Here is a 27,964-nt window from a genome sequence, read left to right as displayed (position 1 = left end):
TGGCTTGTTACTTGCAACTGAAGCTTTTCCATGTGAAATGCGAATGTTTATGTTTAATAGCGTGGGCTTTCAATAATAAGAAGAAAAAAAGAAAAGTCGTTCGGTTTGCAGCATTTGAGTGCACGCATTAACACACATGTGCTGCTCCTGAGAGTAGAATTCGTATAACGAAAAAGAAAAAGTCTGCGAAAAGGTATGACAGTCGGTCGCCCGCCCGGTCGCGGATGCGCGCAACCATAACTTATTTTGATTCACTTGTATAGTTTCCCAGGGAAATTTCGAACCCGTTTAACAAGGAGTCATGGAGATAAAACTTGGGGACCGATACTCCTGCTACGATGACTTCGAGGTAGCTTTGCGGCGCTTTGAGAAAGCTACCAACTCGGTGTTTGTGAAGAGGTCAACAAAGTCCGTCGATATCGCCAACTACTCGAAGAAGACGGCCAAGCTCGATGCGAAGCTCAAGTTTTTCCACGCCGTTTTCACCTGCAAGCGTGGTGGACCTATTCGGACTGCCAGCAGAGGACTTCGGCGTCGAGTGTACGTCGGTTTGTATCGCTAGCCACGCTCGGTGCCGCAGCATGGGAGTGTGTTCGAGCGGTGCTTTTAAGGCGGTTGTCTTACGGCGCTTTGATTAATCGTTGTTCCCCATCGTCGTGTCTTTATACCAGAACGTCGAAGAGAAACTGCCCTGCGCACATTGTCATCTCCGCCAGAAGGACGACGCAGGAGCTGGAGGTGACAAGCATCTCCCTCGAGCACAATCACAACCCGTTCGTCCTCGACGAAGAGGGAGGCAAGATTAAAGTAAAGCCACCTTCAAAGAAGACTCCTGCGGCCAGCGTAATCTTCGTGAATCTGAGCGGCGCACATGCTGGTAATGTTTGTACCGCGTGATTGTCTCTGTGCTCCGTTTCACAACTGAAGTCTGAATCAAACATTTATTTGGGCATAAATTCAGCGTGAATTATGCCCACGAGGCAAGGCAAAAGATGATCCAAACGTCTCCTGACGGGGCCAATGCCTCACGTTTACTCAGAGGACAGCAGGTAACGCACTGGGGACATTTTTTTTTTAATCTGAAGTGGTGCAGATTAGTGCAGTGTCGTGCAGACGAGAGCAGACTGCTACTGCAGTAAAAACAACATATGCTGCACTGCCTCCACTAGTGCGAGTAAAAAAAAATGCCTCTAGTGTCAGTCAATACAATGCATTCAACTGCAACGACAATGGTAATAAATACACGCACATATATATAGTAGATTTCTTGGTACAGCCTCCCAAATTTTTAATAATACCCCGGGAGCGGCGACCGATCGGCATATCAGCACGTTATCATGGTGTCCAGCGGCAAAATAGGGGAGAGTACACGCATGCGCAGAAAGCCCTCTCCTGTGAGAGTGTTGTCTGCTATGCTGTTTCCTTGTTAGCAATATACCCCCCACCAAAGTATCTGCATAATTTGTTTACGAGAAACCAGGGTCATTTGAAGGCATGCGCATCTTGGACGTGCGTTCGATCATATCATTAGCCCAGCACATTCGTCATGAACGTCTACGCTGCGTAGATACTTCTTGCAACTATCGAAAGGGCTTCTGCATATAAGAAAGGGGAGGGGGGTAAGATAGCAAGTTGGGCTAGTTGGTGCAGATTAAGATGAGCGCTGTGCGTCGTCCACTCTTCCTTTTGGTCCGCGTGTTCCTTGCGCTGTTTTTCACCATGAGTCTTAAAGAAAGGTGGGGCCTTGCTGCAAGGAGAACAGTGTAGCAGACGACACTCATACAGCAGATAGTTCTATCCGTATGCGCGTTGTCTCGCCTATTTGGACACTGTGATAAGGCGCTGACATGCCGATAGGTCACCGCACTCATGATATTATTAAAAATTTGGGAGGCTGTACATGAACAATATTGGTAATTTGGGGCAATAGACAGAAGAAAGAGATCGCACCATCCATGCAAACGATAACACGTTGGAGCAGTGACTGCTTCACTGCTTCAGTACGTTCAAGCAGTGATGTTCTGAGTATTATAAATGAACAGTTTTTTAATTACCTTTTTGAAATGACGCACCGTTTTGCTTAAGTGGGCTTGTCTGACGACTCACACACTGACATTTCCTTGTAGGTGACGGTTCGAAGGGAAATGAAGGAAGGTCCCTTTTGAAGAGGAATCTTACGGCAAACCAAATCTTGGAGAACATAAACAACGAGACTGAAGGTAATTAAATTCACTGCGTAACGAAGAATGTGCTCTATTCTTAACCAGCATTACAACGGTTCGTTAGTTTGAATGTTTTGTTTTTCCGTATCTGAAGACCTTTGCCGCTTAGTAGCATGACCACCAAGTCAGTAGCTGGGGCCCCACATAGAACACCTTTATGCCGACCCGTGCTGAACTGGCAGTGCACGTTTGCTTTACATGCTTTCTTGACTCCTGCTCTGAACTGCAGGTGCTGTTTAGATTTTATGGGGTCACATGAACACCACCCTAGAAACCATCGACAAATCCCCCTCCCTCCCCCATGACTTGGCAATTGAGTGTCAAGTCCGCTTCACAACTCGCAGTCAGACAAGTCTGTCTTGACATTACACAACCAGGCAATCTGTTAACCACTCACTGACTAGCCAGAGTCGGTGTTAATTATTTCATACTACTTCTTGCTAGGGACCTTAGGTCCCAACCATGAAGCAGAGATAATTAGAGGGATAGAATGGGGGTCGAGTGCATTTGGAAACCACTCTCAGATAATGAATGGCAGCCTACCATTGTCCCTGAAGAAGAAAGCGTATGACAGCTGCATATTACCGGTACTCACCTACGGGGCAGAAACTTGGAGGCTCACTAAGAGGGTTCAAGTTAAATTGAGAACGACTCAGCGGGCAATGGAGCGGAAAATGATAGGTGTAACATTAAGGGACAAGAAGAGAGCGGAGTGGGTCAGGGAGCAAATGCGTGTTAAGGACATACTAGTAGAAATTAGAAGAAATGGACGTAGGCAGGGCATGTAATGCGAAGGCAAGATAACCGTTGGTCGTTAAAGGTAACAGAGTGGATCCCTAGAAAAGGCAAGCGTGGCAGGGGGCGGCAGAAAGTTAGATGGGCAGATGAGATCAAGAAGTTTGCGGGAATAAATTGGTCGCAGTTAGCACAGGACTGGGGTAATTGAAGATCTATGGGAGAGGCTTTTCCCTGCAGTGGGCGTAGATATGCTGATGATGGTTTCTTGCTTTGGTTCATGTTTCGTTCAGATGTGCAGGGGTAGAAGTGCGGTGCCATTTGCACCATGCTGCGCCAATCCATTTTTCTTGCGCCATCCTGCTCCGAAAAGCAGTATTACGCCGAAACTAAGTGCGGTGCCGCAAAATGTGAGATGTTTAATGCCAGTCGCATTTCACAGGGAGCAGTAAAAACTCGTTCATTCAGCTTTCATTCACGACGTAGTGCGCTCCGGCGGACTTCCGCTCTCGAGTCATTCGCCACAATTTCGTCGTTCACGCGTGGCGCTGTTTTCTGGGACTAGGGAGTGAACCTGGGGTGCGGGCTGTATGTGAAATTTGCCCCTAAATGCAGCTTTGCTGCACAGCTTCATTGCACCTGGATGCATGCGTCGTCACCAGCTGTCGTTGCAATCTTCCCATTTACTGTCAAAAACACAAAATAAGTTTTACTGTTCAGTAGGACCCCCCACCATTTCGTCTTGTCACGAGCGAGTGCGCTTGCCATTTGAAAGGGGTGATGCGGCTGTGCCGCGCTGTGCTGTTGCGAATAGGATGAGATAGCAAGTGTGGCCCTGTCACAACCGAGAGGGGAGATTGTTAAAGGGACCCCGCAACACTTGTACTTTTTTTTTTTTTAATCCTAAATGCTGTCAGAATGTAGTCAACAAACACACTCAATACTTAGCAAAAGGGGTCACAAAGTACCTCAGCCGAAAAATCACTGCTCTATGCCCATCAGACAACTTAGAAACTTGCTCAAAAGAATTTTATATTTTTCCCGGTCTTGGCGCTCTTCGACCACTAGAACTACATCATTACAGCGGTGTAGCAGCTATTAGCCGGGTTCTTTCAGTTGCAGCAGTAAAAGCATCCGATAGCCGCTTTAAAGAAATGCCACAGAAGCCACAAATGTGGTAAATAGGTAAGAAATAAGGTAATGTCTAATACATTTCTCTCAACAGAATCTTAATTTGCGTCAGTTGGGGTTATTGATTGATTAATTGCTGGGTTTAACGAGCCAAAGCTACGCTTGGGCTGTGAGGCAAGCTGTAGTGTATGGCTCCGGATTAATTTTGACCAACCGGAGATCTTTAACAAGTTTCGAAATCTCAATGCACGGGAATTTTCCCGTTTCACCTTCGCCAGAAAAGCAGCCACCGCGCCCGAGAGTCGAACCCACGTCCTTGGGATCAGCTAAATGCCTTGGCCACTGGGCCACCGCAGTGAGTAGTTGAGTGGATCACTGTCATGTAAGGGACAAATTACCTTTATTTATTTACTAGGATAAGTGCCCACAAACAGCATGATGTCTTCAGTGTGATGCACAGAAGAGAGAGAGAGAACAAGAAGAAGCAAAGGAAAGCAGAGGAAAGGAAGATGTGTACAATGGAGAAAGGAGAGCGTAAAATTAATGACAACAGCAACGGAACAAACATCACATGACTTACACTATTTTACAATAGAAAAGAATACACTAAGGCTTTAGACGCATCTTTAACAGCTCGGACAAAAGTGCTGTATTAGTCAAAGATACGCAGATCAGGTGCCTCAAGTGAATTGTGAAGGAGTTGTGTTCTCTGGATAGAACTATTATGATTGACGACAAGATGAAATAGTGGCCAGGAACGGCATCGTGCAAGTTTGGAAGTTGGCGAATCAGCGGAGTCAACAGCACCATGAATGAGCTTGTGAAAAAAGCAATATCGAGGAGTGTTCTTCTGTCACTCAGTCTGCTTAATCCATTGTGGTGAAGTATTCTGTCGTTCGCGTAACATATTCTTCTGAAAAGGTAACGATCGTAATAGACGCGAACAAATCTCATCTGGACGACTTGTTCCAGAGACAGTGACAAGTATTGAGGGAACAGATTTCCATACAACTGATTTGATTTGATTGTAGGGTTTAATGTACCGACGCAACGCAGGCGATGAGGCGTGCCATAGTGGAGGGCTCCGGATTAATTTTGGCCACCTGGGGACCTTCAACGTGCACCGAAATCTCGTACACACGGGTGTTTTTGCTTTTCGCCTCCATCAGAAAAGCGGATGCCGCGGCCGGGAATCGTACCTGATATTTCCGTACAACTGAGCTGTACTCTAGCCGGGAATGCACAATAGCCCAAAGGACAAATTTCCCTCATCACTAAATTCATCGTTTAGTGACGAGGCAAATGAGAGGCATTGACGGGCGTTCGTCCCCCCCGACGTTTGTTCGCAGCGGCGGAGATGCTACTGCTGTCGCCCGAGCAGGCCAGCCTGGCGTGCGGCAGCAACTCGGAGCTGGCGGCGTCGGCCGAGCTCGCGGCGCCGGCCTCGGAGGGCGAGGAGCAGATGGTGGTGGAGCAGGCGGGCCCCGTGGTGGAGCCGCCCACTGAGGCGGCGGAGCAGCCCAACCAGCAGCTCATCGGACTGGAGTCCGTCCGGGACGGTGGCAAGGAGCACCGCGGGTGGACAGAGGAGAAGGCCGCCTTCCTGGTCGAGCTCGTCAAGGTGCGCTCGCAGCAAAGAAAGCTCACTGACCGAGTCAGAAATGGAGGAGCTTTGGAAGAAATGGAAGGGGCCCTGAAGACAAAGTAGAAGTTTGTTCAGTTTGAAAGAGCTGGCTTTTGGGGACTCACTCATTCCTGTTTCACCCAAGGAAGACATACTTTAAACTGAAAAAAGAAAAAAGTAACAAAAATATTGAAGAACGTTCAAATTTTGCGCCACAAGGATAAAATGTGGGCAGGTGTGGTGCAATGTGGGGCAGCACTGAAAGCATAGTTATTTGTGTATTAATTATGTGTTAGCCTTCAAGCGATACAATTAAACGGAACTAGAGGCCCGGCTACAATTGCCCACTCATGTTTCTTGGTGGCAGCTTGGGTCGGTTGTCGTAGGTCGCATTAACAAGATTCTGTAATGTCATCAAGAAATCGCTGGAAAGTGGCTGAAGGAGTGACACTTGAATGTGAACATCTTCGACAGAACTCTGTCTGGTTGGGTTAAACTTAAGAGGCAAATACACCAACCAAGGGCGTTTATTCAAAGCGGTCCCAACGTTTCGGAGCCAACTCGGCTCCTTCATCAGGGGTGACTATGTACGACAAGAAGCAGCGGTTATAGAGGTGTCTTCTTCTTTTTCTTTTTTCTTACTGTATTCTTTCCCTTGCGCGTCGGAGGCCGTGGGCGTAGATGGAGCCCTTCCCACCATCTACACCCACGGCCTCCGACGCGCAAGGGAAAGAATACATTAAGAAAAAAGAAAAAGAAGAAGACACCTATATAACCGCTGCTTCTTGTCGTACATAGTCACCCCTGATGAAGGAGCCGAGTTGGCTCCGAAACGTTGGGACCGCTTTGAATAAACGCCCTTGGTTGGTGTATTTGCCTCTTAGGAGTGACACTGCATCATACCTTTTTTTTTTAACCCTTCGAAGGTCATATTTTTTCGCCAACTGCGACTGAGACTCAATTTTTTTATTGCTAATTTTAAATTCTTTGGACTTGTCAATTTTAAAGGAAAAAAAAATGTCGTAATGCTTTTTTGGGGTGACTGTAAAGGAACAAACAACCATTTGTGTTGTTGCATACCTGCAGTTTATTCATGAGTAACACAAGAAAAATTCTAAAAGAAAAAGCCTTATACGAATTTTAAAAAATCAGCAGTTTCACAGGCGGAACCAGTGGGAAGTGCCTGGAGGACGAAGCCAAAACTAGCCGCTGGACACACAGTTTCTCAATATCACCTAGAGCAGAAAGTGTCGCTGCGATCGCACGCCAACATGGGAATTGTGGGTTGCGTGCGAATCGGATTGGCAGCAAGTGGCTAGTACAAATGGCTATGGATTAGGCTTCTCAGCTCAGAAGTGCTTGTTAGTTCTGTTTTCAGTATGCTTTTCCGTTTTCGGGATGCCACTTTCTGGCATTCAATGGCTATCACAGATATGTCTAAATAACAGCGTGATTAGCACTTTACGCATGTGCTCGCGTTAGCGGCGAGTTTCTTAAGACGAAGGGGTGACCACATGCAGTGACGGCGACAAGCGACGCCAAAAACGTAACTCAAAAGGTACAACAGGAGAGTGCACTGGGTGACAGCGACAAGCGAAAAAAAATTAATACACTGCCGCCAATGTCCTCTGTCGTCGTCGCTCGTCGCTACAGTTCACTGTATCGCCGCTGCCGCTCGCTTGTGGGCTGCTTCTGGCCAGCAAAAAGTGAGCGAGGGTCAGCGGCCTGTTATATACCGCATCATACCGCTTGCCGCCGCCACCCACACTACAGCCACAAAATGAGCTACGTCTACGTATACACGTCTAAGCAACACTCCGTTTTCTGCACACATTCAGTTACGATTTCGCATCGCTCGTCGCCGCCACTGCGTTTACTTACTCCTTGAAGCATGCACTGCCTTGGCCAGGCGCAATGAGGCAACATACATAGCTATATGAGAAGCCAGTATTTATTTGCCATTTAACGCATTCATGAAATTTAATAATGCTTTCGCGCGTGCATGAAGACTTACTTGCGGTAATAGGCTCCGCCTCTAAGTTTATTTATGTCTGCCTGGACAAAGCAAATAAATATGACGCGATTGCATCATTCTTGCACCTCTATGTTGCATCTGCTTCGCCTGCCAAAACGCGTAGCATACGATAATGATACTGTGTTGAGAGGAACCAAGAACGCAGTTTAGGACAACCTAAATATTTTTTATCAGCTTAATGTTACAAGAAACCAAAGAAAACCTAGCTCATCCAGTTTGGAGTATGTAATAATTTAAAAATACATCCGGGAACGCCCACTGTACCTGGCGGCGTGAGCCATATGCAGGACTCTTGTTTTCTTTTTCTTTCTAACCCTCAAATTCAGTTCTTAATTTAACCACTGGAACACAGCATTTTATACAAAGTAAAATTTGTTAACAGCAGCACTTTTGGCAGCAATATTTTAAACAAAAACTCAATTTGCGTAGCCACAAAGTTGTTGCCGGCCATGCCACGCCGAACCACGTTGACGCTAGCGCCAGATTTCACTCTAAGTGAGTTAGTAAGAAACTCTATGGCTGCACAGGCGCGCAACGGCTAGTTTTGGCTAAAAATTTTTTTGTATTTCCGCAGTCTGGCAGCACATGTCAAGCATGAGAAAGGATCGAAAAAGGTGTGCTTTTTAAACATATGAGCAATGATGTACATGTTCATCATTGACTATTTTGGAGGTGGCTGCAGGCGATGTACGTGTACGTCATTAAACCTGAAAGGATTAAGGACCGACTACATTCGAAATTTCAATTTCTTGAAAACCTCATTTCTGCGTGGCCTCACTAAAAAGACTGCAGGATACAAAATGTGACAGCTGAGATACCTGTACGCACGCCGCAAGTGACCAATGAAAAATCGGCGATTTTGAAGCTGAAATTGAGAGGAGCATGTCATTATGGCCAGGCTGAAGTGCCGCTGCAGCCGGCGAGTATTTGAGAGATAGCCTGTGTGCAACCTATTTGCGCGTGTGCAGCAGCTTCAGGTTAGGCTCGCCCGGCAGAACTCGGCCGGTTGTCCGGCCACTTGTCCGGCCAGTGGACCAACTCGACAGGGGTACCTTGTACTAGAAGATAGTGTGTCGGGGGGGGGGGGGGGGGGGGGGGGGGGTGGCAGGGAAGCAATGGTGAGGGAACGGTCATTTTTGCGATGACACAATTGTAGGGAGCGCAGAGGTTTCCTCGAGGACTCCTGTTTCATTTACTGCAACCTGCAGTTTTTTTGAAAAGCTGGGTTTCTATAGAACTCTATTCCATCAAATGGAGAAACAAGACCATTTAAGGCAATAAGTAACGCTAAATTTAACAAACAGAGCTTGTGAAACCGTGTGGTAATCAGCGGCCGCCAGGGGCGCTGATCTCCGTAGGAGCGTGTCAGCAGAACTTTTCATTGCAAAATGGACCCTCCCGACCAGTCCCGGATGACACACCTCTCTCCTCTAGTACACCCTAACCGCGGCTGGAATCTTGCGTCTGCCTAACGGCAGTTTGAGTGATGTGCCAGCAGGCGCAGCGTCGTCTGCTACTGAGATAATTGATATGCCTCGAACTTGTACGCCTGCTGCACTGCGAGTAGAGTAGAGGCATTAGAATGGAATAACACGCTGTTGTTGCTCTTACTACTCTACCGGCACTGAGGCCCCCCTACGGGTTTGAGCGAACCCGGCCACTGGGCAGGGTCGGCTCTCGCCGCACTTACACCAATCACTCCGAGAGGAAGCGACAACTTTCGTGGCACAAGTGTTTATTACGTGAACAACTGTGATGTGAAAACAACACTGCACTGTATACCTGGCCCCTGGGGCGATGCATTGTCAGCGCCTACCCAGCCTGGCATCGGGCAGCGGACTGCTGCGCCCGTGTTGTGTTCTCGGGCAGGGCCTGAAAACCGACCGCAAAGGGTGAAGGGAGCCATGAGGACACAATAGAACCTGGTTCAATTTGAAAGAATGAGCCTTTAGTGGCTCGTTTAGCTCCATTCCGCCCACAAGAGGCGTTTTTTTTTTTTTAACTGATAAAAGAAAATAAGTATTTAACCTTTTCAGGGTCACGGATGTACATGTACGTCCTCTGCAAACACCTTCAAAATGCTCAATAATGTACATGTACGTCATCGCTTGCATGTTTAAAAAGCGCGCCTTTTTCGCTTGCTTGGCATGTGCTGCCACACTTCGGAAATACGTCAAATTATTTTCTTGCACCGATGGCTCTTCTTATGTTTTTTTATGATTTACTTCAGCAGCGCGCCGGCTATCGCTTGTGCATCCGGTGACGAGGGGGCGTGCTGGGTATCGCCCACCTAAGGCCCCTTACGCCCACCGGGCACCTCTCGCTTCTTGCGCCTGCCTCAGACCAAGGGCACCTGCGAAACTGATGAGGCTCTTTTCTCCCCTTTTTTTTTTGTATTTTTTAGAAGTGGTGTGCCGTCTATCGCTCGCGCATCCGGCTGCGCGCGCGCAGCGGTTGGTTTTGGTACCGTCCTCCGGGCACTTCCCGCTGTTTGCGCCCGCGAAACTGATGTCTATCTGATTTCAATTCACTCAAACGGTGCCGGCTTGTTGCTCCCTCGTTTTTATTTAGAATTTTTCTTGTTTTACTCATGAATAAACCACATGTATGTAACAACACAAACAATTTTTTTTGTCACTTTATGGTCACCCTAAAAAAAATTATAATTTTATCTCGAAATAGATTCATCCGAAGAATTTAAATCAGCAATAAAAAAAGTTGTCCCTGGGGGGTTGCATGTGACGGAAAAATTCGACCCTCAAAGGGTACCTTCGTTTTTGTGCTGCATGGTGTCAGAAGTGACGAAATTGAAGTTCGTGTGGAGTTAACGTGTTAACTGAAAACTAAATGTTGTGCAGTTAACTGTTGTGCAGTTAACACGTTAACTGCACAACAGTATCCATGTGATATGACCCAGTGGGACCGACCAAGGGCACCACTACTATTGCCCAGTTATGTTTCTTGGCAGTGGCTTTGATTGGCGGCCTGATTCTGTGGCATCACAGAGGAATCACTGGACAGTGGCTGGGGAGTCACCACTACTTCATCCGTTTTCCTTGGTATCTAGATTGTTAAAGCGAAGGATTATTGTGGGGCCGACAGCATGCTGTCAAAAAGTAGTGCATTGGCCTGTAGACCGGCCGGTCAACCAAAAAGCTCTGATAAGATCTCTCGACACACGGCACATGTGTGAAACCGGGCTTCTATTTTGTCATAACCGCTACTTGAAAATATGTGAAAAAGAAAAAAAACGGTGCATACGCATCGATCATAAAGAAGGAGTACAATAGTGTACCTTTATCTCATAAACCACTTATCATTATACATTTAGGTCATTTGTACACGCGTTTACTTTGTGCATGAAAAATCGTTGCATGAATTTATTTTTCGTTTGCGATTTGGGTCCTTCAAGGTTTCGCGATCGATTGGACGCACTTTCAGCGCAGTTTTGATTGTGAGAAAGCTTTTGCGCTTCTCTGAACTTTCTTTATAAAGGGATGGTAAAATTTTTTTGTTTTAAGTTTGTTATAAAATAGGTATCGTTGTTACCGGTAAAAAGTAGTCTTTCTGATGAACCAAACTTGTACATTTTGTCTTCATGGCCACTTTATGCTGTGGATAAGGTTTGGATTTCACCACGGTGCATGCATCACTCGAGCCATCATTTCATTCTCCTTTTTCCTCTGTACCTAGCCGGCATATTAGCTGGGGAAATTTTACTGTTTCTTTTTGTACCCAGCTTTATGCTGTTTTATAGTGAGGGCTACTATTACATGTAAAAGCAATATCATGAAGCATGATCACATGGCAGGAGATGCATTTAGTGTGGGTGAGTGGAAGGGGGTGGGAAGGAGAGCCTGAAAGCAATCTGCGAGTTGTTCAGTGGTCCTGCCTACGGCTTGGGGCCTCCTGCTAGATTTGTACCAAACTACAAATGTGTACAGCTATCTATGGGAAAATCAGCCCTGAGAAAATCTGAGTATAAATTGTATTTGGGACCTCCCGTCACATTTACTATGCCCGACTAGAAATGTATGTAGTACTGTTGCCATACAATTAGGTGGAACCTAATTGAACCAACTTGACCAGACATTCCTGCGTTGGGTAGTTGAAGGGCTTGCGCAATCGGTGCTCTGGATTTCTTTTTCCCCAAACAGACGCGGATCTCCCCGCTGAGTCCCAGGATCTTCACCACCAAGAAGGCGATGTGGGAGGACGTGGCAAAGCACATGAATACGCGCTTCCCCGAGAGCACCTTCACCCCACTCAACGTGGCCGGGAAGTGGAAGATGCTGGAGCGCTTCCGCAAGAAGGAAGAGGAGGAGAGCAGGAACTCACGGTGAGGAGGCGCAGCATGCCTGTTCAGCGGAGCAAACGGGCTAACGGTAGCCACAGGACGAGTGTCCCTTCAATAGCACCATCTGGCCGCTCGTCTCGGCTTGGCTTGACTAGTGTTTGAGGAGTGTCTCCCTTCTACAGCACCATTTAGGCTGGGCTTGGTTAGTGTTTGGCGAGTCTCCCTTCAATAGCACCATCCAGCCGCTTGTCTTAGCTTGGCTTGGCTAGTGTTTGGCGAGAGTCTTCTTTCAATAGCACCATCTGGCCACTCGTCTCGGCTTGGTTTGGCTTGGCTAGTGCGTGGCGAAAGAGAGAGAGAGAGAGAAGGAATCGAACTTGGCTTGGTCAGGTCAGATTTAAATCCGGAAACCACCGTGGCTGGTTGCTTTAACGTGCACAGGTAGAGTCAACTGGAACACGGCAGCAGTGATCGAAACGCCCATACCCTTAATTGATCACAACAAAAAACAAAGAATGGGTGAAACCGTTTAGGGGCGCCGCGATTGCAAGACTTCACAATGTAGTGCAGTGGTAGAATGCTCACTTACTACTGAAAAAAACTGAGGTTCAATTCCCACCAGTTCCCTTCTGTAATATCTCTTCTCAACCCTTTCGGCCCTGGTGTCGTCATTTGATGACACAACACATAATATCCTCTAGCGCCTTAAGAACAAAACAAGAACTGCTAGTTTTCTGGGCGACGGGTGTTCAAAGGTGCCCCTTCCGATAGACATCACCATTGTTGAGTTTTCGTGGAGGTGGACGATGTGAAACAGGAGTAGCTTCAGTGAACACAGGGTATGACGACAGGGCGGATAAGGAAACAGAAATTCCAGTTTGTCAAAACATCTATAAATCTGTAAATACTTTGATTACGAGCTTTATATTTTTTCTGTGAGATTGGGGTGTCATAGGTTTTATGACAGAAAGAAAAAAATTCCTTTTTAGCAGAAAGAAAAATTTTAATTACCTAATTGCCTATCGCCGTGCCTGTAAATTAATAAATACTTGCACTATTAGCGTAATTTTTTATTTCTGTGCTTCTGAGGTCCAGAGCGGTATGAAAACGCACAGAAAAACAATGTTCACTTGAAATAAAAAATTGAGGACTGAAAGGGTTAAGGTTTTTCTTTTATAATTTCCATGAAAACTTCGAAAACTATGCTTAACTCTTTCGCTACCGCAGAAAATTGACCAATTTTTAGGGGTCCAAGAAAACATTTTTTTTTCCTGCTAAAAAATTATTTAGGCACTAATTGCAGGAGCACAAAATGCAGAATATTTAACAGCCTTTCCAATAACACCAGTTTTTTAAAGGTTTTCATACATCATAGTTGTGAAAAAAAAATATCAAAATCAAAATTTTTGTCAAGTTGTCGAAAAAAATGATAAAAAAGGAGTTGTGTATATCAAACCACCGGTAGTAGAAAAAAATTAGAATATAAATTTTGTAGGGAAACATTTCAAAAACACACCCTAAAAAAAATGTCGACTTGCGCGGAACAGTTTTACAGATATAAAAAAAAATGTTAGCACGCACGGTGCTCGTGTCATGCGGTGAAGCCCAACCTCTAATTCAAAATGTGCAGTTTCGGGTGGTTCCCTGGAATAAATCTGGCAGTTTGATGTTATCAGAGGCACCAATTCGCCCCCACATAACGTAAAAACATCTTGTCAATGGCTGACTTTGCATTTACAGCGAGCACAATATTTGGGACAAGCACGCGATGCGGAAAAAAACATGCATGAAGTTGAAAACAGAACGTCAGTTATCTCTCAAAACATAAAGCTGAGCTTTATTATCATCTTCTTACTCGCAATTGTAGCCTTGCTCGCAAAAATGAGGTACGATGAGCTAGAGTCGTGCCCTGCGATCTTTGGCCGAGTAGCAGTTGTGCGCTGAAAAATATCAGCACAACGAGCCTCCTCTATTGCAGCGCCACCTAACATTTTTCAAATGAAACAGTACAAAAACTTATCAGAGACTCCGTCCGAACAGACAGTTCAACTAAGCAGCAACATTAGACACCCGGATATACCCTCGCATGGAAACGAAACTGGAAGGCGAACAGCTGGCAGTGTAAGGCCGGTTTGAAGCGCTGTCCTCGGCGGAACAGATATCTGGCGACTGGGTGTGACCTTTTGACTTGCATCTGAAGTTCTTATCGCAGAAATCGGGTTAGGGTGGGGGGAAATCAGGAGCGGCGTGCTTTGTTCAAGGATCAGTCGCGGACGCTTCAGGCGCCATGGCAGGTAGCCTTGAAGTTGGGTAACTGCGTAGTAGCGCTAAATATGAATTTCGCGATGCAGAAACGAAACCGAAACTGTTGTAAACTGTTTGCGAATAATCCTGGGGTAAGTAGAACTACCACAGTACATAGAACAACTTGCGCAAAGGCAATAAAACTGCCTAAAATCATAAAGTAGCTTTGCAACCAGGCACTGCTTGACATTTTCAGCCGATTTCTGGGATTATTACTGTCAGAGCGCGAACCTGACGATTGAAAATCGTTTGATAGTTCCCCATTCACGCCCTGATAGCAAAAAACAAGCGCTGGTGCAGAGTAATTACGAGTTGCACGCATTCTTCGTTGGTAGCCGTGACGCGCGATGACCACGCCCCTTTTCCACACCCAGGTGATTCAAAAGCGTGTCAAAAATCACGTTTCTGTTGCAAAAATGAAAACAAAACTGATTTTGAAAGGCCATTTTCTGATCTAACTCCGAACAGCTTTACTTGTTCGAGAAACGCCTGGAACGCTATGAAAAGGCGCTCCCAAAAGTATCGATCAAATTGATCGATTTTGATAGGCGCGGTAGCGAAAGAGTTAAGGGTTGCTATACAGTTGAACCCGTTTATAAGAGACACATACCGGGGAGCAGTTTATCGTATATGAGAGGTCTCTTATAAACAGGTTACCATGGTTTCACTTGCTGATCAGCCCTAGTTCAATGTGAGCACCGTAAGACTAAAAGAAGCACAAAAGAGCGCTCGAGCATGCTACGAAAGGTTTGTTCAAATTTATCTTTTGCACCTAGAATCTATGAAATAGTCGGGAATCTTTGTTTGCTTCATGACTGTATTTACACTGTTTTTTACAACATCTTCTGCAAGCTCTCTCTTCTTTCACTCTTTGCAGAAGATAAATCGTAGATGTCGAGTTCACGAGCCTGATGAATAGCCAGAGCTCACAGCTTCTTCTGCTGTGTGCTCTGGCTATTTATAACGCTTGCAGGGCTCAACATCCACCATGCTTCTTGATTGGGAGCTACGCAATTGGGAGAACCCACTGCGAAAACTCCCGGTATTCTTGGCTTGTGCAGAAGCCCGCATGCACGGTCACACTCGTACGCATTTTTTTAACCACTTCTGTACATTGCATTTCCATTGGCGGGGCTTCTCGTCATCATTTCATAGCTGACTGAACCACTGCATTTGCTGGTGTTATAATAAATAGCGACTGCGGGCGTCTGTCGTCCCCTTTGATTCCAAAATGAATGCAACTGTTAGTGAATGCTGGCGCCGCATCCGAAGTAAAAATGTCTGTTACAAGCGCTGGTTGACTGAAATTCAAGGATGACTTGTCCCTTATAACCAACTGTCTTCTACATCCGATGTCTGCTATAAAAGAGGCCAATTTAAAGGGAAGCTGAAGCGCTTTCCAAAAAATTTGAGTTAGATTAACAGTTATATAGTTTCTTGCGCGCTGATTCCGAATATCACATTTAAATTTATCGTACATGAGTCCAAGTGGCATTTATCTTGCAAAAAGCGCGGCCCCGTTTGAAAGACGCGCGCTTTTCGTCTTTTGACGCCCCTGATTGGTTGCGCCAGTCATGACGTCAGAGGAGGACACCCTTCGGCCGCGTGGGTTGTCAGAAGCATTGCGAACGATCGCACGGTTGCCTTTGCGGCAATTTAGCTTGCAGTTTAATTTTCGCACATGACTGGAAGTTAGTAATATATTTTCCCGTGCTGTTGGTTCAATTATCTTGGAGCTTAAATTTGCTTTACACGACAGACAACCCCAAAGAAGTGACTGTGACATCGACTAGTGGGTTCCATCAAAATATTTTTGAATTAGGCAACCAGCATAGGGGGATTTTATACCTTATGTTAATATTAGGTACTGCCTTAACTGTTTCTTATTATACACAAAACCATTTATGCCGAAGATTAATGGGAGTTTTCTAAACAATGTACCAGCGAAAAGCACGTACATGCACTGCGCGAAAAAATAGCGTTCATGCGCTGTAAACGTATATGCGAGACACATCTTGCCGGTACACGCATAAACCAACAAGCAGACTCTGCTTCCGCATTTCCTTTGTTCGTTGTCGCCCACCATACTCATCCCCATACACAGACCCACACGCGCGCGCCATTTTGGCAGCGGCGCTACGGCGCCTTCGCGATTGCTAGCTGCACTTCGATGAGTGGCGTCTTACTGCTTCACATGCATTTATTCTGAAAACACTGCAGCATACTAGTGCCTGCTCAGCATTATTGGCTGTAGTAGGGCTTGATTTTCGCTTGTGCGTTGCGCATTCTGCTACAATATTACGGCCACCTCATTATAATTAACAGACCAGTCGGACAAGGCAGTTACGTTGTAGTTACGTTACTTTAGGTAACAATCACCAAACGTTTGTGATAATGAATCGTTGGCCTGTTTCAGCATTACTAGATTTAAGCATTTACCGCGCTAGTCGGACAGAGGCCGTATATTTACTCTTCGCTCCAAATTTTTTTAGTATCATCATTATATATATCACCGACTATCACTGGAGCACACTTGAGGTTCAGTGACAACAAGTGCTTGCCAGGTTATAATATGCAGCCACACGGAATCTTGGACGAAAAATTAGGCCCCCGCAGTCAACACAAATTATGGCACGGTGGTGGTTCGGAGTGGTGTTTTTTTTTTAATTCCAGACAAACATCACCTTATCGTGACATGCATACTTGCAAAATAAGTAATCTGGTTGTTTTGGTTCTTTTACTTTGTAAGAATACTGTTTAATTACCTCTTAGCCGGGAGAGAACTTCTATCAGGATTGGCCCCTTGTTTTAGTTTCGCCAAAAAATTGTTTTTTTTTTAACATTGTCCTGAGCCCATAGGGAAAGAAAACCGACGCGTTTAACGAAACAAGTATTTCCTGAACAAATGTGACTTGGTTTCTGGAATGGAACGAAACATCCCCGGCCAAAGTTCAGCAGTATTCCCCATCCTTCTTAAATCTAGAATCTAATGTGAACATTCACGTCCGTCGCATAAAAAAAAAAAAAAAACCCGCATTGGAGCGGTTTACAAAGTATTTAACGTAGTATAGTATATTCTCTGTCATCAAGCACAGCCACCTCGGCTGTCGCTTCCGTATGTTATCAAGCATCCCAGCGTGGCATTATTCTGCTTAGGAATACGGCATGATAACGTATGCCTCGTTTGGCGTTCGTGCATACTTTTTGAACACGAAAGTTGTACAAATGAGTGCTATCAACCACAACAACAACAAGTATCATTCACAAGCAAACACGGCGAAAAGAGCATGGCTGAGGCGGCCGATCCGGCCGGAAGTCCAGGTATGACGTTTTTCAGCCGGTTTTCGCCCGTGCTCTGCGGTCTTCCGGCATCGCGCGGCGAGATGGGGGCGGGGCATCGGGCCACTTTTGTTTGCTCATTGCGCCGCTTCTATTGCATGTATTGCGAAAATATTTCGTACACATGAACTATTCAATGTGTACTTGCGGCTAGTCAACTTTTCTTTTAATTCTAAAACCGCTTCACCTTCCCTTTAATGGGAAAGATAGGGCAGCCAACCATGTGGGTGAATGGTGTCTCTGATACCCATTTGTCTCTTACACCCATGCCTCTTATAACAAGGTTCAGCTGTATTTACTTTTTAGATGCGACGCATCTCTTTCACCCGCCTTGTCCCTCCGGCGTAGTCCGGCGGCGTCCGCGTCCCTCCCCCATTCTCCTCGCCGCGCCAGCTGCGCGCTAGCGCCGCTCTCACCGCAGCGCCATCTGCGTGTTAGCGCTCGGCTGCGCTCGCTCCGTCGCCGTGCCAGCTGTGCGTGGGTGCGGGTTAACACATGCGCTGCTCTGCGCTGCTCTTTCTCATTCCCCTCACCGTACATATAAACGCGGTAACTGCACCGCTTCGCTCAGTCGTTCCGCCGGTGCTCCTGCGGTGACCGCCGATGATTTGAAATCGCGATGGTCGGTGCAACCGTAACAAGCACCGGCCAACCCGATAAAATTTACACCATCTTCCTGCGAGGGGAACCGTGGGGTAGATGCGACGCATCGGGGGTGAACATGCTGCGTAAAATATGGACACACAACAACAATGGACACGCTAACATAACGGAAACGCAACGGCAACCCCCGTTTGTCGCATCTACCCCATGGTTCCCCTCGCGGGAGGATGGTGTAAATTTTGTATTTATTTCCTGTCCTGTGCAGCATGAGTGATATACATATTTCCACACTAAAAGTCAAATCAATGTAGGGACTGGGCAGTCGTTGCTTTGCGTCACCGTCGCTTCAGTAAACAATTACACGTGGCGAAGCGCTCGTCAGTGCAATGCCAGTAGGGGTCTGCGCAGCGTACTTGTGCATGGCTCTACCAGTTGCTTGGCGGTGTGGCTTGCAAAGCCTTAATAACCGCAAGGGCTTTTAGGGGTGAAGCCCCTTAGAAGCTGGTGCTGGTAGGGTCTCCTGTCGTTGTCGTAATCGTTGTCTTATGTAGTCACGGTACTAAAACACTGGCACACTTGTTTATGCCAAGCGCTAGAGCGTAACGCATACTAAAAAACACCGGGACACTCGTTTACGCCTCACGCTGGAGCGCTGCGTAACGCTTGCTGAAAAAACACCGGGACTCTCATTTACGCTTCGTACTAGAGAGTTTCATGCTTCAAAGAGAAGAGACTTTTAAAGCAAAGCTGTATACCTCTACCTCCCAATGGTTTCATCTCCGTGGGCAAAAACGCCAAGGTGCCAAGACTACACGTATACACTGCATGCTTCGACCCTTCCCCTGTTTCACCTTAGTGGAGATGGCCCGGGATTTTTTTTTAGATCGGTGAATCTTGACAGTGGAGACAAACTTTGCAAGGCACGCCATGTGTACACGCATATTTAGTAAATGAAACCGCAGACGTTAAATGTGCCATATGTCAAGCTGGAAGTGCAAGTTCATTCCTTTGTGAAGCCGTTCTAATACGCAAGGCAAATTTTGTATGCCACATTGTTGCCTGCGGACTTTGAAGCACAATTCAAAAATCATCGCTTTAAACAACTTGTGTGGCGTCAAAATGTTTTTCGCAGAGGTAGACATGTTGTGAGTCAAAAGCAAAGCCGCCGGCTTCCCGTCGCAGTGTTGCACGTCTCTACTGCTCACGCTTATCAGCGTCACTTGGTAAACAAAACAGGACCTTTTTACTCGTACATTGGTAGCTGGAGCGACATCCCAGTACTCAACAAGTCCTGGACATTTCCGCCCAGCGTACCTGCTCAATATGACCAAAGGTGTCACGTTGACTAATTACTTAAAACTGCGAAAACAGCCTGCCGATGCTGCCGGATTCTGTGGGAGCCTAGCTTCGTCGACGCAGCGTGCAGGTCTTGTCTGTCCCCCACTGTGCTCCCAGCACCACCCGGCGGCGGCGGCTTTAATTACCTGGCATAGCGTTATGGCAAAGTTTCGGGACCAGAAAAGCGTTGAAGGACTCTGGTATTAGTGTAATGAGAGCATATATTTCGAAAAACTGCAATGTACCTATTTCTCATTTAAAAAAATGCAAACAGCAGTTTTCCTAAAGTTTGTGTCAACACTAGAAATTAGTTTGATTTAAAAAAATCTGTGCCAGCATGCTCTCATGCTGTGGTGGTACCATCACTGCTCCTTAAGTAACCGTTCAGCCGCATATCACCGGTGCATTGCAACAAAGCTCTGTCGTTGCTAGTGAAAGTAGCCAGTGCATTTTTGTAATGGTCTATCACAAGTGTTCAAAATGCATATATCCGGTGCCCAACTACCGAGTTCAAACTTGTTGTAAACAACATGTTTCTTGCGTGTTTTCAGTGAAACGACGACGAGAAGTCTTGCCAGGGGAAATGCAACATGCAGGAGTAGTTAAAGGCTTACCGCCACATGTATAAGTGCGATCGTGCTTGAGGGCTTCTGTACAGGCCAAGCAGCCCTCTGGGGGTGCACAGTGCGCACTCCCGATTGCGTAGCTGCCAGTCAAGAAGCATCGCAGATGTCTAGCCCCGAAGCCTGTTGAATAGCCAGAGCACACAGTGGAAGAAGCTGTGCACTTATCCATCTGGCTTGGGAACTCGACATCTACGATTCTTCATCTTCCGCAGACAGTGAAAGGAGAGGAAGCGTGTGGAAGCTGCTGTAAAAAAACACTGTGAATGCAGTCACGAAGCAAACAAAGACTCAGAACTAATTCATAAACTCTGGGGGCGAAACATAAATTGGAACAAGCCTTTTGCAACATGCTGTAGCCTTCCTTTGCGCTTATTTTAGTCGTACGGTGCCCACATTGAACTAGGGGATGATCAGTAAGTAAAAAAAATTACTCCCACCTCCCCTTGCGGGAACCCCTGTGTAGATGCGACGCATAGGGGGTTCTGTTGTTGTTTCCGTTATGTTGATTCTCCCATCGCACGAAACGTGCCTTGAACCCCCTGCCGTGGCTATGACGCAACGTGGCGCAGCTATGACGCAACACAATCCACTTTAATCCAATCCAATCTAATCTAATCCAATCCAATGCCCCTCGCGTGAGAGTGTTCGCTATCGGAGAGGAGAGGGGGTGAGCGGCGGAGAGCGCAGCTCGCGCGGCGAGGAGAATGGGGGAGGGGTGTGGATCGGACAACAACGCCGTATGGAGGGACAAGGCGGGTGAATGAGATGCAGTCGCATCTAAAACGTCTCATATAAGAGAGAAACTGCTCCCCGCACGTGTCTCTTATGTCTCTTGTAATTTGCTGACCAGCTACTTTATCACCCTTTGAAGGAAAAATTAAGTCGGGATTTTTTTCTCTTTCAGCCCTGTCGTCATTGTTCCAGCGACTGTGACGGAGCCGAGTAGTCCAAGCCCTGCGGACTTACGGCAATTTGTTCAGAACTACACGTTGGCCGCGCGGAGGCAGGAGGAAAGCGCGGAGCGCAGGCACCGGGATCGGATGGCTCTCAAGCGGAAGAAGCTGGACCTGCTGGAGAGGCTCGTCGCAGTGGCGGAAAAGAACGCGAGGATCGCGCAGTCTGATTCGAGCGGCGATAATTAGTACGTTCGGCCGTTCCGTCTAAACACTCAAACCCTTCATAAATTAAAGCTGCAGAAATGCTTGTGAAAGTACAAACTAGGAGTCATTTGCGGGATTACCAAGTGCTTGAATGCAGTTAAAACCATTACATTAAGGAGACTCACCTGATCACATTCCTCTGGGACTTCCGGATTCGTAACCCACGAGCCTCAAAATCACCGTGCTGTAATGGGAAAAGTTTCACTGATCTATGAAACTGTTCCTAACAAACTGACTTGCTTGTTTTGGAAATGCGTCTTTTCTTTAGTGAAATAAAAAAAATATAAAACTACAGTTACACCTGGATATAACGAATTTGACAAAAATTTACATTTTTTCGTTACATCCAGGTTTTCGTTACATGCAGGTGCTCGCGGAAATGAAGCAGAAACGAAACCAATATGCTAGGCATCGTAAACGCTGAAACGGCACAAATAGAGAGACGGAAACGAAGCAAACAATAGCTTCTAAAACGCGATTGGTTTTCCGGCCATGTTCGCTGAAATGCCTTCCTGATTGGACATCGCAGTGGCCGCCGCCTGATCCGGCTGCTGCTGCGTACTTCAGAAGCTCAGTGCGCATCGCCAATACTTTCCTTGGTTTATTTTACGCTATGAGCTGGGTTCCAGTCTATTCATCCTATCTGTTGTGGCTCTGAACAGTGATGTTAACGCGGGGATAAGGTTTGAGATTGGTGCCAGATTACGGGAAGCTGCGCACGGCTCGAAAGAAGTTCATTGAAATGTGGGGCCCATGACTCCCGCATGGTATGTCCTTGATTGCGAACACGGTGCGCGCGTTGGCTCGTTGCGGTGTTACAAAATGCAGAGTTGCTGTGTTTCGAAGCGGAATCGCGAGTCTCGGGAATGGGGCAGTCGACACGAAAGTTGTGGCCTGCGCTGTGGCACCGCGACCTGTTCAGGCAGCGCCCAATAGCTGCAGGACTGTAACACTTGATGTATGTGAAGGGAAATTTAATGCCAAAATCTGGGTGGCTAAACATGGTAGGGGTGAACGTGCACCTCAGTGATTGAAATAGGGAGGCTGGTGCAGGGGTGAGACAGCTGCGCATATTGCGCCTTTTTGATACAATTCCATTTTCCTGCGCCAAGCTGCTCCAAAAGCATGAAAATTGCGAAAATTGCGCCAAACTGCTCCTGAAGAGCCTGAAAGGCACGGAATTTGATGCTCATGTCAGCTCCGGCGGGGACGAAAGCCTCGCGCATCCTGGTCACCACTTTTATTGTCAGTCAATTGCAAACACCGAAATGGCAGAAATAGAAAGACTGAAATGAAGCAAACGATAGCTTCTAAAACACGATTGGCTTTCCGTCCGGGTTCGCTGAAATGGCCTTCCTGATTGGGAATCGCTGTGGCTACAAACATGGCCACCGCCTGATCCGGCTGCTACTGCCTACTTCACGCGCTCAGTGCGCATCGCCGATATTTTCCCTGGTTTAATTTACGCAATCAGCTGGGTTCCAGTCTATTAATTCTATCAGTTGTGGCTCTGAACAGTGACGTTAACCTGGGGTTATGGTTTGAGATTGATGCGAGATTACAAGGAGTTGCGCGGCTCGAAAAAAAGTTCATTGAAATGTGGGGCCTAAGACTTCCGCGTGGCTTGTCCTGGAGTGCGAAACGCGGTGCGTGCATCTATAATCGGGTTCGTGAAGTGAACTTTTTTGGCTCACTGTGGTGTTATAAAATGCTGAAGTGTTGCTGTGCTTGGAAGCGTGATTGCGAGCCTCGGGGGTGGAACGGTCGACACGAAAGTTGCGGGCTGTGCTGCGGCGCCGCGACCTGTTCAAGCAGCGCCCAATGGCTGCAGGACTGCATAGTTGCCATAGCACGCGACTAATAACACTTGATGTATGCGAAGTGAAATTTAATGCCAAAATCTAGGTGGCTAAACAGTAACGCTACTCAAAAGACCATGGGGTTAACGTGCGCCCCACGGACTGCAACGGGTAGGCTGGTTGGGCTATGCGACCGTTAGCTCGAAGTTGCTCAACTGCTGCCGTGAGTAGACTCGTTCGTACAACGCAGCCTGGGATTACAAAAATAATCATTTTAGCATTGAAACGGTAAAAAAACACGCCACTATTGCAGATACCTTAAATTTGATAATGTTAACGGCAGTTTTGTTGTCAGTGTTGCATAAAGCCGCAACACAATATCACTAGTTAGGAAGAAGGTAGTGAGTTAGAACTTTGTGATACTCTTAAAAAATTCTTTCACGTAAGGCTGTTTCAGTGTTCTGTGTATTCAAAACTGATTGGAATGTGTACTTGACCCTCCAAATTGCTAAAATTATGATTTTTTAAGCTCACAAGGCGATGTAATAAATGTCCCTAAATGCTCCAAATCAAGATTCTTCTGCTCCAAAATGGAAATTTTGCTGCTCCGAAAACTGCTCCCAAATCTCTTTGGGCTGTCTCACCCCTGCTGGTGGGGCTATGCGACCATTAGCTCGAAGTTTCTCAACTGTTGCCGTGAATACACTCGTTTGTATGGCATGGGATTACAAAAATAATAATTTGAGCATTCAAAGGGTAAAAAAAACACCATAATTGCAAAGCCCTTAAATTTGATAATGTTTGCGGTAGTTTTGTTAATATTTCGTACAGCCGCATCACAATATCACCAGTTAGTAAAAAGGTAGTGCCATTAGTACTTTGTGATACTCTTAAAGAACACTTTCACGTAAGCCTGTTTCAGTGTTCTGTGTATTCAAAACTGATTGAAAAGTGTACGTGACCCCAGAAATTGCTGAAAACGTTATTTTTTGGGCTCATGAGACGACGTATTAAATGTCGTTAACTGCTCCAAAGTCGACATTTTGCTGCCCCAAAAACTGCTCCCAAATCTGTTTGGGCTGTCTCACCCCTGTAACACAGATATCAGGGGACGCATGCAATTGCACGCCGACAGTGGAAACACCGCACTCACGCGTGGAAACGCACGAGAGATTGTGGTGCGGACGAAATTCGCTAAATTAGTGCATTTCGCCAGCCAATTTTTCAGAAAAAAGGGCAAGAAACCTTGACTCGTTAGCGTAGCGAATTCGTTACATACATCCAGGTTAATTGTCGCAACTTTTTCGTTACAATGAGGTCGCACACACATGGACTTCAATGAAGGGGAAAATGAGGAATTGAAAAACTTCGTTAAATCTAGGAATTCGTTACATTGATGTTCGTTACATCCAGTGTTTAACTGTATCTGGACAGCTAGAATCAAGTTTAGCGCTAAGTGACAAACCAAGACTAAAATGCATTTCGTTTTTTTTTTTGTTTTTTTTTTTTGGTACAGAAGCGGTTATTTCTGAAACAAGGAAACTAGTCCATTAAGAACATTTTAATGAATCGGTAAAGCTTTTCATATTAGAGTGTGATGCTTTTTAAGTTCGTGGTTCAGGAATGAACAAGTCCCAAAGAAATGTGGTCGTGTGAGTCCCCGTAAATCATTACTGAAGGTCTCGCTGACCTTAAGTAGGTTTTGTTTGGGGGCAGAATGCGAGGGGGTTTTTAAGCTTTGTGTGGTTTTTCGTGTCTGCATTGCGGCACATTTTACTGGCTGTGTCTGGAAATTATAGATGTTTGTTGTGCTTCCCGGCTGTTTTGAAAGTCAGAGTCTTGTCTGTTCTACCTGAAGTAGCTAAGTGTGCGTCTTTATAACTGCGATTGAGGAACCCTTTGTAAGAACATGGCTGCATAGGTAAAATAATGTTTTCATTACAAGTAATATGTTGACACAGGCAAATAATTATAAAACAGGCAGTTGGGGCAATTGAGTGGTAACTGCAAAAAATTTGTAAATAAATGCTAAGTTATGCTTATGCCATCAATTCAGATTATGGTATAGAAACCTACATTTTCAGAGTCATGGAGCTTGCATAAAGCTTGAGGTATTTGTTTTCGAGACTCGCCATCGAATGCATCAGCAGGCTACCTACATCAGTCTGTAGAGACCTGTTGGCTGAATTGTGAGTTAAATGCTGATGTGGGTAGTATTTGATGTCAGTTTTACCAATTGGTATTTTGAAAATAAAAAGTGTGCCATTCAAACAAAAATCATTCAGGCAATGTTAGATACTTCGTTTCTCCCTCCCGTCTTTTTTTTTTTAATATATCAATTAGGTTCTACTGTATATGTTGGATTTGGACTGTTCAATATAAATACCCATGTATGATATTCTAACCTGGCTCAACTGTACACGTACAAATGTTGACCGAACTGAGGTGCTTAGTTTAATTAGCCATAGTGAGTTTTTTTAGCTTCGCAACTGCGTGTGCAAAACTAAATTTGGATTGGAAGGTACGTAGCTGGTGAACGCCGAAATTTTTAATTTTTTCTTTGGATCTAGTGTGTTGCTACAGCCGAAAGACAATTAAGCCTGATATTTGTGAATTTTCAGGACTACCGTCGGGTTTAAATATTCACATGAGGCAATAGTACGGAAGGTTTCGAGGCATCCTGCCGGTTTCACTGCACGTATTTGTAGGGCTGTTGGTTATTTGCCGCAGAGGATTTCTTTTTGTTCATGCTTGTAGCAAACTTGTCTTTTGTTTGAGTAGATCCCACGGCACTACGTCTGCAAGCTGGTTAAAAGTAGTGCAGTTTGTGTGATTTAGTATGTCATATCATCACTAAGCTTTCTGTTTTGAATTTGTGGATATGTATGCGAGTATTTATAGCTAGTATATACTGCTCATCACCGACGGCTTTGCTGTGCTCGTGCATAAATGTGCAACTTGTCACACTGCTTTACGCAAGTTTTGACGCATTTTCCGCAGTGAAAGTCAGTGAAGAGATGCATGCTTCCAGCTTAGCGAGAAACATTCTTATTGACTTGTTCCAAAACTAGACACTTGATGCTAATGGTGTCGTAAGACTTGCGTAAATATTTTAAGAATAAATTGCACATCGAATGCATTTAAATTACTACTGGCCTTCTGAAAAATGGGGAAATGAATAAGGCCTCACCACTTTTTTTGTATCAGCATGCTCAAATTATGTTCTTTTTATTTGGACAGAGTAGCAGTAGCAGTCAACCTGTGTCATAACACCCGAAGAGTAAATTGGGAAACCGCTTCTGTGAGCTAAGAAAACCAAATGTGCTGAGTCAGCTTGTGTTCATTTTAACATTTAGATGCATTTGGCGTTAGTTATAAGCTAGCCTTCGCCTGAAAAGGTAATGCTGACTATCGCAGTGGCTCAAGGGCTAAGTCATTGCGCTGCTGAGTCCGAGATCACGTGTTCTACCCCGCCTGCGATGGCCGCTTTTTAGGTTGGGGCGAAAAGCAAAAACGCCCACATCTCGAGGTTTCGGCGCACGGTATAGATCTCTGAGTGGTCGAAATTAGTCTAAAGGAACCCTCTACTACGGCACACCGCACAGCCCAGGCGTAGCGTCGATGCGTTAAACCCACAGAATGTGACAATTTTGAAGGAGGCTTATATGCCAGTACATCTTTGCTCACAGCACGTTTGACTTCATTTTTAATAAATCTCATTTACTCTTATTTTGACGTTGGAACTTCAGGGTTATGTTCATGTTGTGAGTGTATATCAGTGACAGCTTGCTGTCTGCTAGCCTTATGACAAGTTCTTGTAATGTTCATGGCCGTTGCTCCAGGAAAGAACAAACAACAGCTTGGCCTGTAAATGCTTATGACATCCAGGGATGTTACTTCCAGAATAAAATAAGTCAGCTGATAATTTCAAAGCTTCCTTGCAATGAACTTTTCTCAGTTATGCCGCATTTGTTTTTCGGTGTGAACTGACCTTTGTTCTACAGTGTCCATACATTCACCAAAAAGATTCGGTCTTTCCCTTCTGCTGTGGGACACCAAGAAAACCTGTTTTGCACGTGCTTCTTGCAGTGATGCAGGTCGCCGCGCACGCGCCGTGCAAGAATCTGTGGACGCTTGTCTGCTCCTCCTGTGACACCAAAAAACAAAAAGTGTGGAAGTCGGGACTCAGCCCCTTTAAGTGATTCGTTTTCCTATGTATGTCATGCAGTAACATCACTGTATATTTTTTTTTTATCATTCATCAATTGTATCCGTGTTCAGTAGTACCTCCGTATGCCATAATGCAAATGGTGCCTTGTTGTGTGTTGTGCAGGGAAGTTTCAATTACAACCCTGGATTCTGATATCAGTCTTGTCTACAGGTGTCGTGACTCACTAAACCAACAACTGCAAGGAGAAGGGGACGTTCTTCTTAGCTGCCCGCCACGGTGGCTATGGCGTTGTGCTTTGGAGCCTGGGGATGCGGGTTTGACTCCAAGCGCGGTGGCTGCAGTTCAGATGGAGGTGAAAGTACCCGTGTGCCTAGATATCAGTGCACGTTAAAAATCCCACGTGGTTAAAATTAACTCGGAGCCCTCGACAACAGCATGCCTTATACCCCAAGGGAAGCTTCGATGCATTAAAGCCCATAATTTTTAGCACGAAAGTGTTTTATTCCCGGATACACAAAGATTTCGCTGGCGTCATATCCGTCACGGAAGTGGCGCCAGTACAACGAAGCAAGCGGCCTGT

General features: G+C 45.9%; 1 protein-coding gene across 3 annotated transcripts; it reads left to right on the top strand.

Annotated features, from left to right (window-relative positions):
• On the top strand, positions 1-27,878 carry LOC144162329 (uncharacterized). 3 transcript variants are annotated; one of them, XM_077692813.1, is made up of 8 exons: positions 1-193; positions 264-540; positions 672-877; positions 2,127-2,219; positions 5,438-5,709; positions 11,905-12,086; positions 21,159-21,395; positions 27,303-27,581. In XM_077692813.1, exons 2-8 carry the CDS (start codon positions 302-304, stop codon positions 27,364-27,366), a joined length of 1,293 nt encoding a protein of 430 aa, XP_077548939.1. In that variant the 5' UTR covers positions 1-193; positions 264-301; the 3' UTR covers positions 27,367-27,581. The 3 variants fall into 3 exon arrangements, with proteins under 3 accessions (XP_077548939.1, XP_077548940.1, XP_077548938.1); XM_077692814.1 differs by lacking the exon at positions 27,303-27,581 and adding an exon at positions 27,595-27,878 and having other exon boundaries at positions 1-540; XM_077692812.1 differs by having other exon boundaries at positions 1-540.
• The last annotated feature ends 86 nt before the right edge of the window (positions 27,879-27,964 follow it).

The sequence above is a fragment of the Haemaphysalis longicornis genome, unplaced genomic scaffold, assembly GCF_048455015.1.
Source record: "Haemaphysalis longicornis isolate Haplotype H1 unplaced genomic scaffold, Haemaphysalis longicornis Haplotype H1 scaffold_12, whole genome shotgun sequence".
NCBI classification, from domain to species: domain Eukaryota; kingdom Metazoa; phylum Arthropoda; class Arachnida; order Ixodida; family Ixodidae; genus Haemaphysalis; species Haemaphysalis longicornis.
The sequence above is the reverse complement of the archived record's forward strand: the minus strand, read 5'-3'. Positions and strand labels throughout refer to the sequence as shown.